Source organism: Pimephales promelas, chromosome 18 (assembly GCF_988280905.1).
Source record: "Pimephales promelas chromosome 18, fPimPro1.hap1.1, whole genome shotgun sequence".
Taxonomy (NCBI): domain Eukaryota; kingdom Metazoa; phylum Chordata; class Actinopteri; order Cypriniformes; family Leuciscidae; genus Pimephales; species Pimephales promelas.
Window position 1 is genome coordinate 8883968 of NC_142786.1, and position 17605 is coordinate 8901572.

The 17605-nt window shown below is 36.0% G+C and overlaps 1 protein-coding gene across 5 annotated transcripts in view; it reads left to right on the top strand.

The window, feature by feature from the left end:
- The window catches only part of pleca (plectin a), a 156447-nt gene that overhangs the window by 121667 nt on the left and 17175 nt on the right, over positions 1-17605 (top strand). For all 5 annotated transcript variants that reach the window (XM_089122836.1, XM_089122840.1, XM_089122839.1 and 2 more), the window contains 19 exons: positions 1470-1585; positions 2866-2972; positions 3080-3199; positions 3390-3485; positions 3619-3746; positions 4880-4973; positions 5090-5244; positions 5599-5965; positions 6278-6355; positions 6495-6656; positions 8982-9086; positions 9344-9439; positions 9547-9672; positions 11649-11801; positions 12170-12324; positions 12531-12657; positions 14469-14652; positions 15344-15501; positions 16363-16541. In XM_089122836.1, coding sequence (XP_088978962.1) covers positions 1470-1585; positions 2866-2972; positions 3080-3199; positions 3390-3485; positions 3619-3746; positions 4880-4973; positions 5090-5244; positions 5599-5965; positions 6278-6355; positions 6495-6656; positions 8982-9086; positions 9344-9439; positions 9547-9672; positions 11649-11801; positions 12170-12324; positions 12531-12657; positions 14469-14652; positions 15344-15501; positions 16363-16541 — 2706 coding nt within the window. The remainder of the gene's footprint in view (positions 1-1469; positions 1586-2865; positions 2973-3079; positions 3200-3389; positions 3486-3618; positions 3747-4879; positions 4974-5089; positions 5245-5598; positions 5966-6277; positions 6356-6494; positions 6657-8981; positions 9087-9343; positions 9440-9546; positions 9673-11648; positions 11802-12169; positions 12325-12530; positions 12658-14468; positions 14653-15343; positions 15502-16362; positions 16542-17605) is intronic.

The following is a 17605-nucleotide window of genomic DNA, read 5'->3' on the forward strand; positions in this document are numbered from 1 at the left end:
GTGAAGAGACATCTATCTTGCCTTCACCTGCCCGGGCACTGGCACAAATGTTTACATAGCCTCCAGGTTTGGCCAAGCAGTGTGCAGTTAAATAATGATCTGCAAGTAGTATGCGTCCAGATGAGATCCGGATGAAATTTTCATTTTAAATGCTCACAATTCCTACGGGTTGGATTTCTGTTTGCTAAAATGGAAAGTAATTCTTTAAACAAAGCAGACATTAAAATGCAAAATAATAGACAAATAAGGAGAATCTTTGTTAAAATTTTTATAATTCAAGTGTGTAGTCTTTCGATATCCAATCGTGTTTTTTATTCCTTTCTAGAGTCATATTTTATTTATTTATTTTTTATTTAACAGTCAGACATACAAGCCAACGTAGTGCAGTAGTGAACCATCTTGTAATTACATAATTCCAGAAGTGAAATAAAAGTGTTGCTTTCAGAGCCGGACAGTATTGGAGTACATTTACTTGAGTACAGTACTTAAGTACAATTTTGAGGGATCTGTACTTTACTCGAGTATCATTTGAGAGGAAAATATTGTACTCTTTACTCCACCACATTTCTATCCATAACCGTGAGTACGAGTAACTACTTCAAAAAAAAAAAAAAATGGAAATAAGAAAAATCTCAGAAACCCTCAATTTGTTGTTTCCCTCTCAAACGTGATTGGATTGTGCAAGCGCCACTGATTTGGACAGCCTATCAGCAATCACTTTCAGCTTTCCGCCAAAGTCAACTCAATGGTCAGATTTAGATAAGAGACGAAACCATGGATAAAGACGCAGCAGGTCCATCCCGTGAATGTGCCAACTCATGGCCCCATCCCGCCAGACTATTTCAATTTTCTGAATATTCTGAAATTTTCTTAAATGTTAAATAAAGCAACAAGATAAAAATATGAATATGACTTGATTTTACTTTCAATTCCTTTTACATTCTCCAAGATATTGACATTGACATTTTTCATAATTCCATGTAGGACGTTTCTGTACATAAATGTAAGCACGGTGTCAGTAGTAATGCAATATTTACAAAATGTACTCTTGATACCCAAGTACTTTTAAAAACAAGTACTTCTGTAATTTTACTCAAGTAGACATCAGACTGTAGTACTTTTACTTGTACTTGAGTAAAATTTACTCAAGAAATAAAATTTAGAAAACTTAAAATTTACTTTGGGTGTGAGTGTGGGCATGTGTGTGTGTGTATATGCGTAAACAAAGTAACCATTTATTATTTATTACCATCGACATTACCATCACCACTTCCACTCCCCACTACCTCCATTTTGCCAATATCTTATTAGTCAATTTTTATTTTTATTTCCATTATTCCTCCTATGTAACAATTGCCATTGTCAATACTGCCTAAAATAAAAGATGGTATAATAAGATAATATAAGAAAGTTTTATTTTTTTCATTGTCCCCCTTTAAGTATTTTGTGAATTCTGTTTTTCGTTCTAGGCCGAATTTGATCGACATGAATAAGGTGTTCAGACAGACCAACTTGGAGAATTTGGAGCAGGCCTTCAGCATAGCAGAGAGAGACATGGGCGTCACACGCCTGCTGGATCCTGAAGGTAAACAAAGGGAGAAGATCCCTCTAGATTCTCATTCGAAGAATTTTCTTTCATTCTTCTCTTTCATTGATAAGTGGAATAGATCTTTGGGAATCTTAGTGGGTTTTAATGGACTCGTAAATTATTTTCTTTTAGCCTGTGTAACAGTTGGAGTCGTTAAGTGATTTTTCATTACATTTTTGCTGATGTTGAGTTCACTACTGTTCAAAATGATTGTTTTTTTTTTTTTATAAAGAATTTGGTCCCACTTTATATTAGTGGCTTTAAGTACTATGTACTTACATTAAACAATAAGTACAATGTATTATTGTGTTCCTGTTGTATTGTAAAACACTTTTGCTGCTATTGAGGTGTGATACGGGTAAGGTTAGGGACAGGTGTGGTGGTATGGGTCGGTTTAAGGGTAGGTTAAGGTGTGAGGGGAGGGTCAACTGTGTAATTACAAATGTAATTACATAAATTAATTATAGCTGTAATTACATGCTGGAATTTTAAAATATAAGTACAATGTAAAAGCATGTATGTACACAATAAGTCCATTGTATCAAATTATTAATTTCCATGTAAGTACATAGTACTAAAAGCCACTTAATATAAAGTGGGACCAAGAATTTAATACTTTTATTCAGAAATCATGCTGTAAAATGATCAAAAGTGACAGTAAAGTTGGAGCCGATAGCCTCATGGGCAAGTGCGCCGACATGTAGCGACGTTGCGCTTCGGGCGATCCGAGTTCGAGTCTTATCCTCATGGACTTTTACCGATCCCATCCCTCCTCTCTCTATCCCACCTCGCTTCCCGTCTAACTACTGTCCTATCCGATAAAAGCCAACCCCCAATGCCGTTATAAAAGACATTTATAATGTTCTGCAGGATTTATGTCCCAAATAAATGCTGTTCTTTTAAACTTTCTATTTATCAAAGAACTCTGAAAAAAAATGGTTTCCACAAAACTATTGAGCAGCGCAACAGTCTACAACATTGATAAAAGTAAGAAATGTTTCTTGAGCAGCAAATCAGCATATTAGAATGATTTCTGAATTGTCTGAAATGATTTATGGCTGCTAAAAATTCTGGAATAAATTTCATTTTAAATTATAATAATATGAAAAACAGTTATTTAAAATTGTTGAAATATTTCACAATAATACGGTATGATCAAATAAATGCAGCCATGGTGTGCATAAGAAGCTTCTTTCAAAAACATTTTAAAAAGTTACAGACCCCAAACTTTCAAACGATAGTGTACATGATGCTAGTTTATTTTCCGTTTTTTGCAGATGTGGACGTGCCACACCCAGACGAAAAGTCCATCATCACGTATGTGTCGTCTTTGTATGATGTCATGCCAAGGGTTCCTGACGCTCGTGATGGAGTCCAGGCCAACGTGGGTTTTGAAAATATCATTTTGTATATAGAATTATAATTTAATATAATAATATGGGCCATTGATATTGTTGTCTTTGATCTTTAATATTTTTTATTGACGTACAGGAGTTGGAGTTGCGCTGGCAGGAGTATTACGAGCTGGTGACCATGTTACTCCAGTGGATCAGGCATCACATTATTGTGTTTGAAGAACGCAAGTTCCCTTCCAGCTACGAGGAGATTGAGGTTAGTACCATGCTCCTTAGGTTTAATGATCATATATGTGCATATATATATATATATATATATATATATAAATAACCTTAATCACGTGTTATTTTGTGACCGTAAATGCATGTTTGTACTACAAAAAAGCATCTGAAACCATTTTTAAAGATTGTAAATTATGGTATGAGCATTTTCTCTTTTGTTGTAGGTTCTTTGGCGTCAGTTTCTGAAGTTCAAGGAGTCTGAACTACCAGCCAAGGAGACTGACAAAAATCGCACCAAGCACATTTACAAGTCTTTTGAGGTAAATGAAATCTGCCACAGTAATTGAACTGTTAAACAAGCATGTAGAACAGTCCTTTTGGGCTTTTACATGAGTTTTCTTAACATGTTTTTACCAAGATTTGACTTTATGCATGGGGTTTGTTTGGCACCAGGGTGCTGTGCAGGCGGGTCAGGTCAAGGTTCCCCCCAGTTACCATCCAATTGATGTGGAGAAGGAATGGGGCCGTCTGCATGTGGCCATTTTGGAACGAGAGAAACTATTGCGTTCAGAGTTTGAACGGTGAGAAATCTGTATAATAACTTATCATGGTTATTCTTTGTTTGGACAATATGTGCAGTTATTCATTCGAATAATCCAGACTATTTACAGGTGTATTTTGCTATAGAACTGTGGTTAAAAATGTATGATGATATTGTGATTAGATTTTACAGATGTTTCGAAGAGAATCTAAGCAGTTTTAGTTCTCATTCAAGCTACTGTACCTTGCAAGAAAAAAAAAAATTGACTTGCCCTAACAAGAAACTTCCACTATACTAATTGATAATTGTCAGATTTTGAACAATTATAATTATAAAAATGTGGAAGAACTCAGCTTTACTTTTAAAATCATTCGTTTTCTTTTTATTCAATTATTTTTAGTTCTAAAAGCATTAACCTTTCATTGCAGTTAAAGGTATAATTCACCCAAAAATGAAAATTCATTTATTTTAGATCATTTAGATCATGTATTCACCCTCAAGTTGTTCCAAACCTGTATGAATTTCTTTCTTCAACTTAACACAAAAAAAAGACATTTTGAAGAATATGGGTAAGCAAACAGTTGATGGGGGTCCATAGTATGGACATAAATATGTGAACTGACATTCTTCAAAATATCTTATTTTGTGTTCATCTTAAGACGAAATTCATACAGGTTTGAAACAATTTGAGGGTGAATAAATAAAAAAAAATGTGGAACTATCCCTTTAAGATGATTTTTTTTCCCCATCAAAATAAATGCATTTTTATTGCTATTTAATAGCATTTAGCTCAAGAAACAGGGCGTCACTTTTAAAAAGATTTGTCACAAGACAGACTCGCTGCTGCTCTGCAGAATGTTTATGAGCCTTATCAGTTACAGTAGCACTTCTTAACATCAATAGCTGATTCTGTGCGACTTCGCTCTGAAAAATCCTCTCTGGATTGGGATTTAGCATTATTAGAATTATTAGCCATGGCCTTTATGAATGACAGCTATGGACTGGAGTACCTGCTCCGTGAGAGGAGGGTGTGAGTGATTTTTTTTTTTTTGATTATTTAAACGTTAAATGCCTGTAAAGTCTGAATATTGTTTTTGCCCTGTCATTTTATTCTTAATATTAACCTTTTAGTAAATGATGTAAAGAGTATTTGTGTGTCTGTTACATGTACAGGCTGGAGCGTCTGCAGAGAATAGTCAGTAAGGTGCAAATGGAGTCAGGTTTGTGTGAGGAACAGCTCAACCAGGTGGAAACAGTGTTACAATCGGTGAGATTGAAAGCCATTTTTATTCCTTTATTAGAATCCAAAGACCCAATACCTTTTGAGCAGGTAAACCTGCATTATTTATAAGCAAACTTGCTTTAATTTAACTTTTATTGCAGGACATGCGTCTGCTGGGTGCGGGAAAGCCTATCCAGCACTCGGATGAGATAGAGCTAGATCTGAACAAGGCTGAAAACATGATCCGATACCTTTTTAATGATGTCCAATTACTTAAAGATGGGCGCCACCTACAGGCAGAACAGATGTACAGGCGGTTAGTATGATATTCTACTGTCATAACCTAAAGAAATACAGTGACAGCTTGCTCAGTACTAGTCTTTAGGTTTGAATGCAATGCTCATCAACCAAAAATATGAAAAAATAATATATTCATTTACATAGGATAAACATACTTTGAAATTTTATTTTTTTTCAAGAAAGTGAACTCCTTTACAAAATTCTTGCTTTAATTTATAAGAAACTGTTTTCTGTAATAATGTTTTAAAAAATATTTGTAATGGTTCATTAATTATAATATCTATATATATACTGTAATAAGATTTATAATAATTAAAATCTTATTGATTCTCATAGCAGCTTTATAACTGTCTTCCCTTGGTTTTTTCAGGGTGTACCGTCTCCATGAGCGTCTGGTAAACCTGCGCAGTGAGTTTAATCTGCGTCTGAAGTCTGGCGTGACGGTGTCGCAGGTGCCCATGACCCAGATGTCCATGTCCCAGATCTCCATGTCCCAGTCCTCCCCCGTCCAAACTATACAGCAGTCTCCGCAGCGCGTAAGACCTGAGCTCGACGAAGTCACTCTCAAGTACATTCAGGACCTCTTGTCCTGGGTGGAGGAGAACCAGAGACGCATTGATGGGGCAGAGTGGGGCGAAGATCTTCCCACTGTGGAGTCTCAACTCGGTAGCCATCGTGGCCTTCATCAGTCGATCGAGGAATTCAAATACAAGATTGACCGTGCACGGGCTGATGAGGTAATAAATTGTCTTAAAATTGTCCATTGTACACTTTTGTAGCATTTATTGTGTTCCCTGAGGTCAACTAGATGTCTTGCACCGTAATTTTATGGTTGGGATGTTTTTGCCTCAGAATCTTTAGGATTTTTAAATGTAAAACCTCTGTTCTGATTGGGTCATCTTGTGAAATGAGGAATAATATCATACATGCTTTATTAAACAGTATTAATAATTCAAAGTGTTTATTTATAACTCTGAATATGAGTTTAGAATAACTAAGACTACAATGAAAGTTATATGAACAACCAAAATTATTTTCTTTCCTTTCAGAATCAGTTGACTCCAGTCAGTAAGGGAGCTTATCGAGAATACTTGGGCAAACTGGACCTTCAATATGCCAAACTGCTGGTATGCTCTTAAATCTAGAACTAATACACACTGATCACTTTGTTGAATCTTAATTATGGATTGTAAAATACATTTGTTGCAAACCCAATACAACAAAGCCTGATGAAATAGAATTTATGAATTGGTTGTTCCTCCTCAGAACTCGTCCAAGTCACGGCTGCGGAATCTAGATCAGCTGCACGCTTTTGTCGTGGCCGCCACAAAAGAGCTGATGTGGCTGAACGAAAAAGAAGAGGAGGAAGTGAACTATGATTGGAGTGACCGAAACTCCAACATGACTGCCAAAAAGGACAACTATTCTGTAAGGCCACCAACACTTTTGAACATGATTCCACCAGCACTAAATTTATTGTGGAACAGGCACGTGCACACATAGACATCAAAGGGGGCTTGAGCACCTGCCCTTTTTATTCCTGCAGAGAAAGTGCCCTTTTTTTATTTTTGAAAAATAAAATACGTATATTACTCTTTGTGCACAGCTTCCCTGTCAAACAAATATATTTATTGAATAGTGTATCTAAATATCAGGTCAGGAGTTCGAAAGCGCTCCCTCTCTGAAGCCAAACAGAGTAAAGCGTCTGCTCTAGTGAGCTCGCGCTGCGCTGTCGTTTGGACTTTGAGCCAAGCGGATAAACAATTTGTGAGGCGCGTGCGGTTCAAATGAGTTTCGTTACGCTTTTGGTACATAAACATTATCGAACAATAAAGAGTTTGGTTCCAAAACGCTATAAATCCATTTTGATGAATTTGAGTAAAACTGTGTTTTCTTTAGCAAGAAAATGGGAAGATGAAAACCACTATTTTCGGTTTCAAATTTTCACATACTGTAGCATTTGTAGGTTACAATAACAATAAAAAATTAAATCCAGGTTTTGATTTCCAAAGATTTATTATAAAAACAGATCGTTTTTTCCCCCAAAATGCAATAAATCCAATAATTTTTTTTTTTTTCAAAATGCAATTAATCAAAATAACATTTTATACACATTGAATTTCTTGTGCATACTATAAATCCATTGCTTTAATATAACAATATTCGGTAACACTTTAAGGGTTCATGTCATGAATTATCATGAATTCATGGATAAGTGAATTATGCATTAATTCATATTAATATCATCAGGAACTAACAAAGTTTTTTTTAACAGTTCAACGTTTTTCATTCATGACTTCATGGATGAACAAAACCTTAATTAAAACATTAACTAAGATGAGCACATCATCATGAATTATGATTTATTAAGCATGATCTAACGTTATGCATATCGCTGTTGTCAACCTTGGGACGTCGCCGCTGAACTTTTTTGACGGCGATCAGCTGTAAACTGGCTTGGTCCTGCTCGGTTTTCGTTGACTTTGAATAAAACAACTGAAAGTTTTCCAAAAGATCCTCTGGGGTCAGTGTGTCAGCGTGACAGAAGTTTGATGCTGTCGTGTGAGAACAAGCAACAGCCGGCATTTCCTCCTCCCGAGTCCATCTTCTTCCTCACGTAAATGATTCGATTTCGATGTCACGTTTACCCATGCAGGATGCCTTACCCTCCGCAGGTTCACCAATGCTGTCAAAATTATTCATTTTTTTGTTTGTTTGTTGATCGAAAGGACAAAATAGAGAAAACCTAGGAAGCCGGGTTAGTTAAAGCGGTGCCGTTACTGTTTACATTGCGTGGAATGGTGCGTTGTGATTGGTTTAGCGGATATGTGGCATTTTGCAGAAAAGGGAGACTGGCGTTTGTCGCGGTTTGGAAAGAAAGGGAGAAAACATTACATAATAACTCGGCGGATATCCCATTTTACGTAACATTAAACATTGTTTTGTATCTGGTCGGTATTGAAAAGTCAGATTTTTGTAGTAACTCTTTTTTTTTTTTTTTTCAATGGCGTTTATCGCGTTTTGGAACCAAACTCATCGAACTCGATTTTGATATCAAGTATTGACGATATTGACTCTAACTTGATATCGTTTTATCGAGAAAAATTGTATTGCGACAATGAATGAATGAGCATATCAATTTAAGACGTGATATCAATCAATTTTTATGGCCTGAAATTCTTATTATTAAAGTTAATGACTTGCATACATCAAGAGTCTTTCCCCCTGAAATTTTGAAATCTAAATTGGTGAATTTAGAAGAAATCTACAGTTGCAAACAGATGGAGGATATAGGTTTAAAACAAACTCCATCGAAATGTGTATTTTGAAGGTTTTATTTCATGATGATGACACAGTCCTCCATCAAATGGGAAACTAAGTTCATGTCACCATCAGGTGTATCAAGTATATACTTGATTTAAACTTGTAGCATAGAACATTGTGGCATGGTTTCTTTTGCTGCTATAAACCTATGAATACTAAGGAGACCATGGTTTCTATGTGAACTGATTATTTTGTAGACATTTATGCCCAGAGTTTGAGGAAGATAAAATTATTGAATTTAAAAAAAACTATGTAAACAAAAAAAAAAATATATATAATTATAAGTGCCCCTTTTTTCACTTGAGCCTCTGCCCCTCAAAATGTCTGTGCACGTCCCTGTTGTGGAATCATGTTCATGTTTTAATTGTAGAGAATCCTCTGAAATCATTTAATTGCAATGACAGTGAATGCGGCTGTGCTGTCTTGTAGGGTTTGATGCGAGATCTTGAACACAGAGAGAAGAGAGTGAACAATGTCCAGATGACCGGAGACAAACTGTTGAAAGATGGCCATCCTGCCAGGAAGACTGTGGAGGTGCACAATTTTACATTTAATAATTTGTGTATGTGTTTACCTCCAGCTTGCTTATTCGGGAACACGTAATATCCAGCAATATTACTGATTTAACTGCACTGACACTTTCAGAAAACAAAACTACAACTGAATAATGACACTTGCTTCATAATGTATGAATTTTACACAGCTGTTGAACTAAAGTAAATCATCACATATTGATATATTAGGAGAGAATTGTTTGAAACTTGAGCTGTTTTTATTCTATTTCTTTGTAGGCTTTCACTGCAGCTCTTCAGACTCAGTGGAGCTGGATCCTTCAGCTGTGCTGTTGCATTGAGACTCATCTGAAAGAAAACACAGCCTACTTCCAGGTACATACAACAAACACTTATGCTTGTAAACAGTGGGTTTGCAGTTCACATCCAAGTAGATTTACTTCATCAGAATGATTTTGATCCCCAAAACTTCTGTTCTACAGTTCTTCTCAGATGTCAAAGAGGCTGAAGAAAGGATGAAGAAGATGGAGGACACGATGAAGAAGAAATATGTGTGTGACCGCTCAATCACGGTTACACGGCTAGAGGATCTGCTACAAGATGCAGTGGTGGGTGTTAATACGTGTGGAATTTTACAACCCTGTATATACCAAAATGTACATGAACTTTTTATTTGACCATTCATTTGCATTGAGATATTCCCTACTGTATAGTATGTGTAAAACAATATGCCAAAAGAGTGTTATGTTAGAATACATAGTAGTTGAAAATTACACAGACGACCTACTACTTCTGGTGAGAAACGGAATTGCACATTTGATGGACACTTTACTATCCCATTAGGGCTCCGGGAGAGAAGTAGTGAATTGATGCTTTAGGTCACATGATATCAGTACGTCATCACAGGGTTTGTAGTTCACATCCAAGTGACGTTTACTTGAATCAGTTCATACTCTCTATTTCAATTAGTTGATTAACTCAATTCAGTGCTTCGTTTGAGTCGTAAATTTATTAACGCATTTGACCCACCCGCCTCGCCCCAGATCTACGTAGTTCATCTTACATTTCATCAAGTTGATTGGTTACAAACATGAACTCACTGCATGATGTTGCCTATAGAATGCGATTATAATGACCCTAAAATTCAAAATATTAAGGCAAAAAGGCCCCTATATGGATTTTTGTCGCATATTTATGTCATGATAAATTTAAGCAATATCACACAATTGCTGTTTTTGTCCTGAATAGCATGAGTGCAAATGTGATATGATTTTATACAACAGTTCAATAAATAAGATGTTAATATTGTATTATATTTTAGACACAGTATTGTCTGCTTTTTCTCAATTTTTACAATGAAAATATTACCTATAAATTCAGAGCAGAACTGTTGTGCATATCTGAGCAACACACACAATGGTGCATCATTTCTGAATGAATCTCCGTTTTAAGCGAATCATTCAGGTGAACCAATGATTCAATGGCACATTTGTAAAAAAAAAAAAAAAACAGTTTGAAATACCCTTAAATAGGGCACTATTTGAGGTGACAGACATTTGTAGTGCTGTCCAAAACCATAGTGGACGTTATTAAGTGCAATTCAATCCCACAATGCACAGCAATAGCAAGTTTACAACTGTTTACGCCGAATGAATTCCCGCGTTTCGCCAGAAGATGGTGCCAGCAGCTAAAACAGTTATCTATCCATTTTCAAGTATTCCTTTTTACTTGATTATTACTTTTTTTATTTAAGGTTTATACATGTCCGAATTCACAAACTTATTTTCATTCACTCCCTCAAGTAGATTATATTAGTGTAGTAATCTAGGGAATAGTGAATGAGGGTACAGGGGGGCGATTTCGACATAGCCAAAGAGAGCCATTTACTTGAATCCGTCATTTGAACCAATCGAATGTATGAATGTCTCAATGACTTGCTCATTTAGACATTTACTGCCTCTTATTTAGAGTATCATCTCATTAAAAAATGATTTCATATTTTCATATTATAAAAAAAAACATTACAGTTCACCCAAAAATGAAAATGTTGTCATTGTTTACTCAACCTAATGGGCGTTAAAGCCTAAAAGTATATGTAATAAATTCTATGTTGAATCAAATAAAAAAAAAAAAAATTGTAATGTCTATTTGATGCTTCTCTCATTTAACACCATAATGACTTAAAATGATCTTTTGTGGGTAATTTTTAAATTTGATCATGTATTTAATTAGATTCAAATTTGATAAACAATTGCTAGACTAAAATGGAACAATTACGAAAGTGAAACATACACGGATTCTCCAGAAGAAAACACGATGCATTATGCGTTTTTGTCTTGTGGACTATATAAACATGTTTTTATGTAAGATATAAAGATGTATATAAAGACGTAAGATGTATTATATCTTATTCAAGACTGTACTAAATCAAAAATTTAAATGCGTTTTGTATGATCCTTTTTATTTTATTAGAACAATAAATATTTTGCAGATTCTGCATGGTGTATGTAAACTTTTGATCATGACTGTATATACGTAGATAGATATATACATACATATGCAAATGTGTCTCTCTGGCCATCAGGACGAAAAAGAACAGCTAAATGAATTCAAGACACACCTGGAGGGTCTCAACCGGAGAGCTAAGACCATTATCCAGCTCAAGCCGAGGAACACCGCTCACCCCGTCAAGGGCAAATTACCCATTCAGGCTGTGTGTGACTTCAAACAAATGGAGGTAAAGCAGAGACACTGAGTTTTTGCGTGTGTGTATATGTGTACATGGGTAATAAAATAAACTGAATTATTTCTTTGGGGCTCAATTAAGAACACACAAACAACTCGTTGAACCGTGTGTTTATTTGCTTTCCTACTGGATATTCTAGTCCCTCTTTCAAAAAATGGTTGAAGAAGTCACATGTGTGATCATGCTCTTGCTCAACATGGGTGTAATTTGTGTGAAGCATGACTATCTTGCTATTACACTTTAGGCTCAGCAATTAGCCTCACCCATCACCGCAATTATATAATCAAATACACAATGCAATCCATTATTACCGTAAACACTTTAAACTTAATTAACATCCTTCATTTTTTTTGGCCCAGATCACGGTACACAAAGGAGACGAGTGTACCCTGCTGAATAACTCCCAGCCGTACAATTGGACAGTGCGAAACTCCAGTGGAAATGAAGCCACAGTACCATCCATCTGTTTCATCGTCCCTCCCACCAATAAAGAAGCTATGGATGTCAGCTCTGGGTAACACAGTACAGCCTAATACTCGTGCACAAGACTAACCTCACTTGACTTCCCTTCCAGAAACTTTTTCCACAAACTTTTATCTCTGTCTTTGACTTCTGGGAGGCGAGATGTGTGGTTTTCTTGTGATGTTGCAATATAAACCAGATCTTTCTGATTAGTCTTTGGCTTTACGTCTTATCTTGTGATTTGTTTTTTAACCTCAGTATGGATGCGAGTCTGCAGAGGCTGATGGTTCTTTGGCAAAGGCTGCATGTTGATATGAAGAGCCTGCTGTCCTGGCAGTACTACATGCGGGATATCCTGCTTATCAACTCCTGGAATTTCATCATGGTAACTAGCACTCACACCCCTTTTTAGATACGTTCAAAGACTTAATAAAAAATAGTAGAACCCAGGATGCACAATACAGTATATTAAAAGGCTGGTGCAAATAATTAATAATAAATGAATGGCCTATACAAAAATCAGTCCTTTTAAAAATGCAGTATGAAAAAGGAATACACTACCATTCAAAAGTAAAAAATTACAAGAGTTTTACATTGTTATAAAAACGTTCTATTTCAAATAGCCTACATGCTGTAATTTTTTAACTTAATAATCATCAGAGAGAGGAAAAAAGTGTCATATTTCAACAACAATATTACAATGCACAACAGTTTTTAGCGTTGATAATAAAGAGAAACATTTCTTAGGCACCAAATCAGCATATTAGAATAATTTATGAAGGATAATGTGACACTAGGTAGATCAGGGTAATGGCTGCTGAAATTTTGAATTGTAATGATATTTCACAATATTAATGTTTTTGCTGTGTGTTTGATGTAATAACTGCAGCCTTGTTGAGCATAAGAGTCTTCTGTCAAAAACATAAAAGGTAGTGCATTCATTTTGAGTTTTGTTGAAGCTTACATTTAACAGTGTTATTAAAGGATTAGTTCACTTTTGAAAAAAACTTTTGCTGATAATTTACTCACCCCCATGTCATCCAAGATGTCCATGTCTTTCTTTCCTCAGTCGAAAAGAAATTAAGGTTTTTGATGAAAACATTCCAGGATTTTTCTCCATATAATGGACTTACGTGGGAACCAGACGGTCCAAGGTCCAAAAGACAGTTTATAACAGTTTCAGATGCAGCTTCAAATGTCTTTAAACGACACCAGACGATGAATAAGGGTCTTATCATGCGAAACGAAACTTATTCCAAAAATGTAACTTTTCTAAGGACAAATGCTAGCCTTGCTCTATTCTGTGAGGCGCGTTTGTAACGTCACGTAATACGTAATTACGTTAAAAAAAGGTCACGGGCGACGTAGCCATAAATACAGAGTCAGTGTTTACAAGTTGAACGGATAGGATGAACGTGCAAACTAACTCAAACGCCGTTTACAAAAACAGGAATTAAAAGGTAAAACAACGATGTCGGACGATTTTGATTCTGTACTTCCGGCTACGTCGCCCGTGACCTTTTGAACGTAATTACGTATTACGTGACGTTACAAACGCGCCTCACAGAATAGAGCAAGGCTAGCATTTGTCCTTAGAAAAGTTACATTTTTGGAATAAGTTTTGAAATAACCGATCGTTTCGCATGATAAGACCCTTATTCATCGTCTGGTGTCGTTTAAAGACATTTGAAGCTGCATCTGAAACTGTTATTAACTGTCTTTTGGACCTTGGACCGCCTGGTCCCCATGTAAGTCCATTATATGGAGAAAAATCCTGGAATGTGTTCATCAAAAACCTTAATTTCTTTTCGACTGTGGAAAGAAAGACATGGACATCTTGGATGACATGGGGGTGAGTAAATTATCAGCAAAAGTTTTTTCAAAAGTGAACTAATCCTTTAAATCATTATCAGTGTTTTTCTTTAGCAAGCATTATTTGCTACAAAAGTCGAAATGTAAAAACATTTTAACATGCACAATTAAATATTTAGTATCAGCCAATATATGTCTAATATCAATTGCTACGAAAAATATAATATCTAATATTGGCTTATGAGTGATATCAATTGAAAGAACTCATTATTATGTATTATTTAATTGTATGCAGAGGCATGCAAACTGAAAAGTTGCATTATAAACCTTATACATTTACTAATGAATAGTAATTAGGTGACATTGTTTTCTAATTTTGTGTAGTTCAAGACTTTGAGAGTCGAGGAATATCGACTGACCCTGAAGAACCTGGAGCAGCACTATCAGGCCTTCATACGTGACAGTCAGGACTCTGAGCTCTTCGGTGCCGATGATCGCTTGCAAGCTGAGAACAGTTACACCAAAGCCACTCAACACTATGATAACCTGCTACGCTCCGTTGAACAAGGTGTGTGTGACAATAACGTCAGCTGGTTTGTTCAGATGGGTAGCAACCATTCATCACTTTCACGGTTCAATGAAATTGCACACATACAAAGCCATCTTGGCCCCAGGCAGCAACACCCTTGTTTTAAGACTTGCCCCTGAGCACGGCTGAAGGTTTTTCAGCGTGCTTGAAGCAACACAAAGGCATTATGACTTGTAGGAATTTCAAGATGGGGCTATATAGGGCATTCCATCCAACTCCCATTGTGACTGAGTCTTATTTTTCAGAACCTGTTCTTATCCAAAAGGACAGCCCACTGGGTAAAGATCCGAGAGTTTTTTTTGTTTTTTTTTAACAAACTGAATGATTTGTTCATGTGCATTTCGTCCTAATCCACATTGACATGTTTTTCACTGATTTTCTCACCATTTGAAAGTTTGAAATGCAGTTTACTCACTAAAAGTGTGCAAAGTAACTGATTTACTTGATCTTTAAGGCCTGAAACATTCTCAAAGTACTTGAATGCAAATGCTTTTATAGCTATGCAAGCTCAATTTCATGTGCCTATATATTGTATGGATGCTGCATAATTTAATGTTATTAATGAAGAAACATTCTTAGATGTGTGAGCTTTTGCTTTTTGTCTGCATTTTTACAATATTTAAGATCATTTCTTGAGCTTTTTTTAACACAAAGTATGTCAATTGTTTAGGGGAACAGGATGAGTCAGTGTGCAAGAGTTACATCACCCAGATAAAGGACCTGAGATTGAGACTGGAAGGCTGTGAGAACCGCACAGTGAACCGTCTCAGACAGATGGTAGACAAGGAGCCTCTCAAAGCCTGTTTACAGAGAGCCACTGAACAGAAGGTCTGCATTAACACATTGAATCCATCAAGAAATGCCTTCAACTGCACACTCACCTAAAGGATTATTAGGAACACCTGTTCAATTTCTAATTAACGCAATTATCTAATCTCATCTCCTCTACAAATAGGAAAAAGAGGCTACAATTTCCAAGTTCTCACCAAAATTCAAGAGACATTCAGATGGTAGAGTCAGAATTTGGCGTAAACAGAATGAGAACATGGATCCATCATGCCTTGTTACCACTGTGCAGGCTGGTGGTGGTGGTGTAATGGGGGGGGGGGGGGGGGGGGGTTTCTTGTCACACTTTAGGCCCCTTAGTGCCAATGGGGCATCGTTTAAATGCCACGGCCTACCTGAGCATTGTTTCTGACCATGTCCATCCCTTTATGGCCACCATGTACCTATCCTCTGATGGCTACTTCCAGCAGGATAATGCACCATGTCACAAAGCTCGAATCATTTCAAATTGGTTTCTTGAACATGACAATGTGTTCACTGTACTAAAATGGCCCACAGTCACTAGATCTGAACCCAATTGAGCATCTTTGCAATGTGGTGGAACAGGAGCTTCGTGCCCTGGATGTGCATCCCACAAATCTCCATCAACTGCAAGATGCTATCCTATCATATGGGCCAACATTTCTAAAGAATACTTTCAGAAACTTGTTGAATCAATGCCACGTAGAATTAAGGCAGTTCTGAAGGCGAAAGGGGGTCAAACACAGTATTAGTATCGTGTTCCTAATAATCCTTTAGGTGAGTGTATGTATATCACATGAAGAGCCTGTATTAATTAAAATCTTAATGCAGTATAAATTATTTAATGACTAAATCCTTGTGTATTCTCATGTCGTCCTACAGAAAGTGCAGACTGAGTTGGAGGGTATAAAGAAAGACCTGGATAAGATGGTGGAGAAGAGCGAAGCAGTGCTGGCCACATCTCAGCAGTCCAGTTCAGCCCCTGTCCTGCGCTCAGAAATAGACATCACCCAGAAAAAGATGGAGCACGCCTACAGTCTTTCTTCTGTGTATCTCGACAAGTGAGTTTCAAGTCCATTTTTTTATACATATATACACTACCGTTCTTAAGTGTGGCTTAGGTAAGCTGTTTTAATGTTTTTGAAAGTCTTTTATGCTTACTAAGTCTACCTTTATTTGATCAACGATATAGCAAAAGCTGTAATGATGTGAAATATTTTTACATCATATATTTAACCCTTGTGCATTGTTCAAATTCACTACCCTTTCGTTATGTTCGTGGCTGAAAAAAGCCACTACTTTAAACTGCTGTAAAAATGTATCAGATAAATATTTTTTTTCAAATTTTTTTGTATAAATCTATTAACCGACCTCAGTCCTGATCAAAACTACTAAATGTTTAAAAATTTCAGGATTTTAACTCTTTAATTACCAAATTCATAAATGATGTCACAGATTTGGGGGGGGGAAAACACAAAATGACGTATTTTCAATATAAAATATTGTGGACTGGATTTTGTTTTACCTTTTATCAAAGGTAAAAATTTCTCCCTCATTTACTGTTTGTGGCTGTTTTTGCCCCATTGACTTCCATTATAACCACATTTTTTTATTGCAAAACCATGACACCATAAAATCATGCATTTTTGATTGTTGATGGTTTTCCCTGTTGGAAAGAGGTAAAATTTGTAATTTTTACTGTTGATAACCAGGTGGAACCATTAACCCTTTAGACAGGCCTGTGCAAAAAAAAAAGCTTAGTTTCTGGCTTTTTTTATCAGGACTGAGGTTGGTTAATAGATTTACGCAAAAAAAAAATTAAAAAAAATATTTATCTGATAAATTTTTACAGCAGTTTAAAGTAGTGGCTTTTTTCAGCCACGAACATAACGAAAGGGTAGTGAATTTGCCCAGAGTGTACTGTTGAGTTTTTGAAAAATTTCAAAGCATTTTCCCAAAATATGTGTCAAAATAAGATTTGTCACCAAAAATCATTCCATTTGCTGAAACAAGGAAAAAGTTATGGCCAAATTAAGACTAAAAAATACCCCATAGTGGCTGAAAAAAGCCACAACAGCACATAAGGGTTAAAATGGCAGTTTTCTATTTTGATGTATTTTAAAAT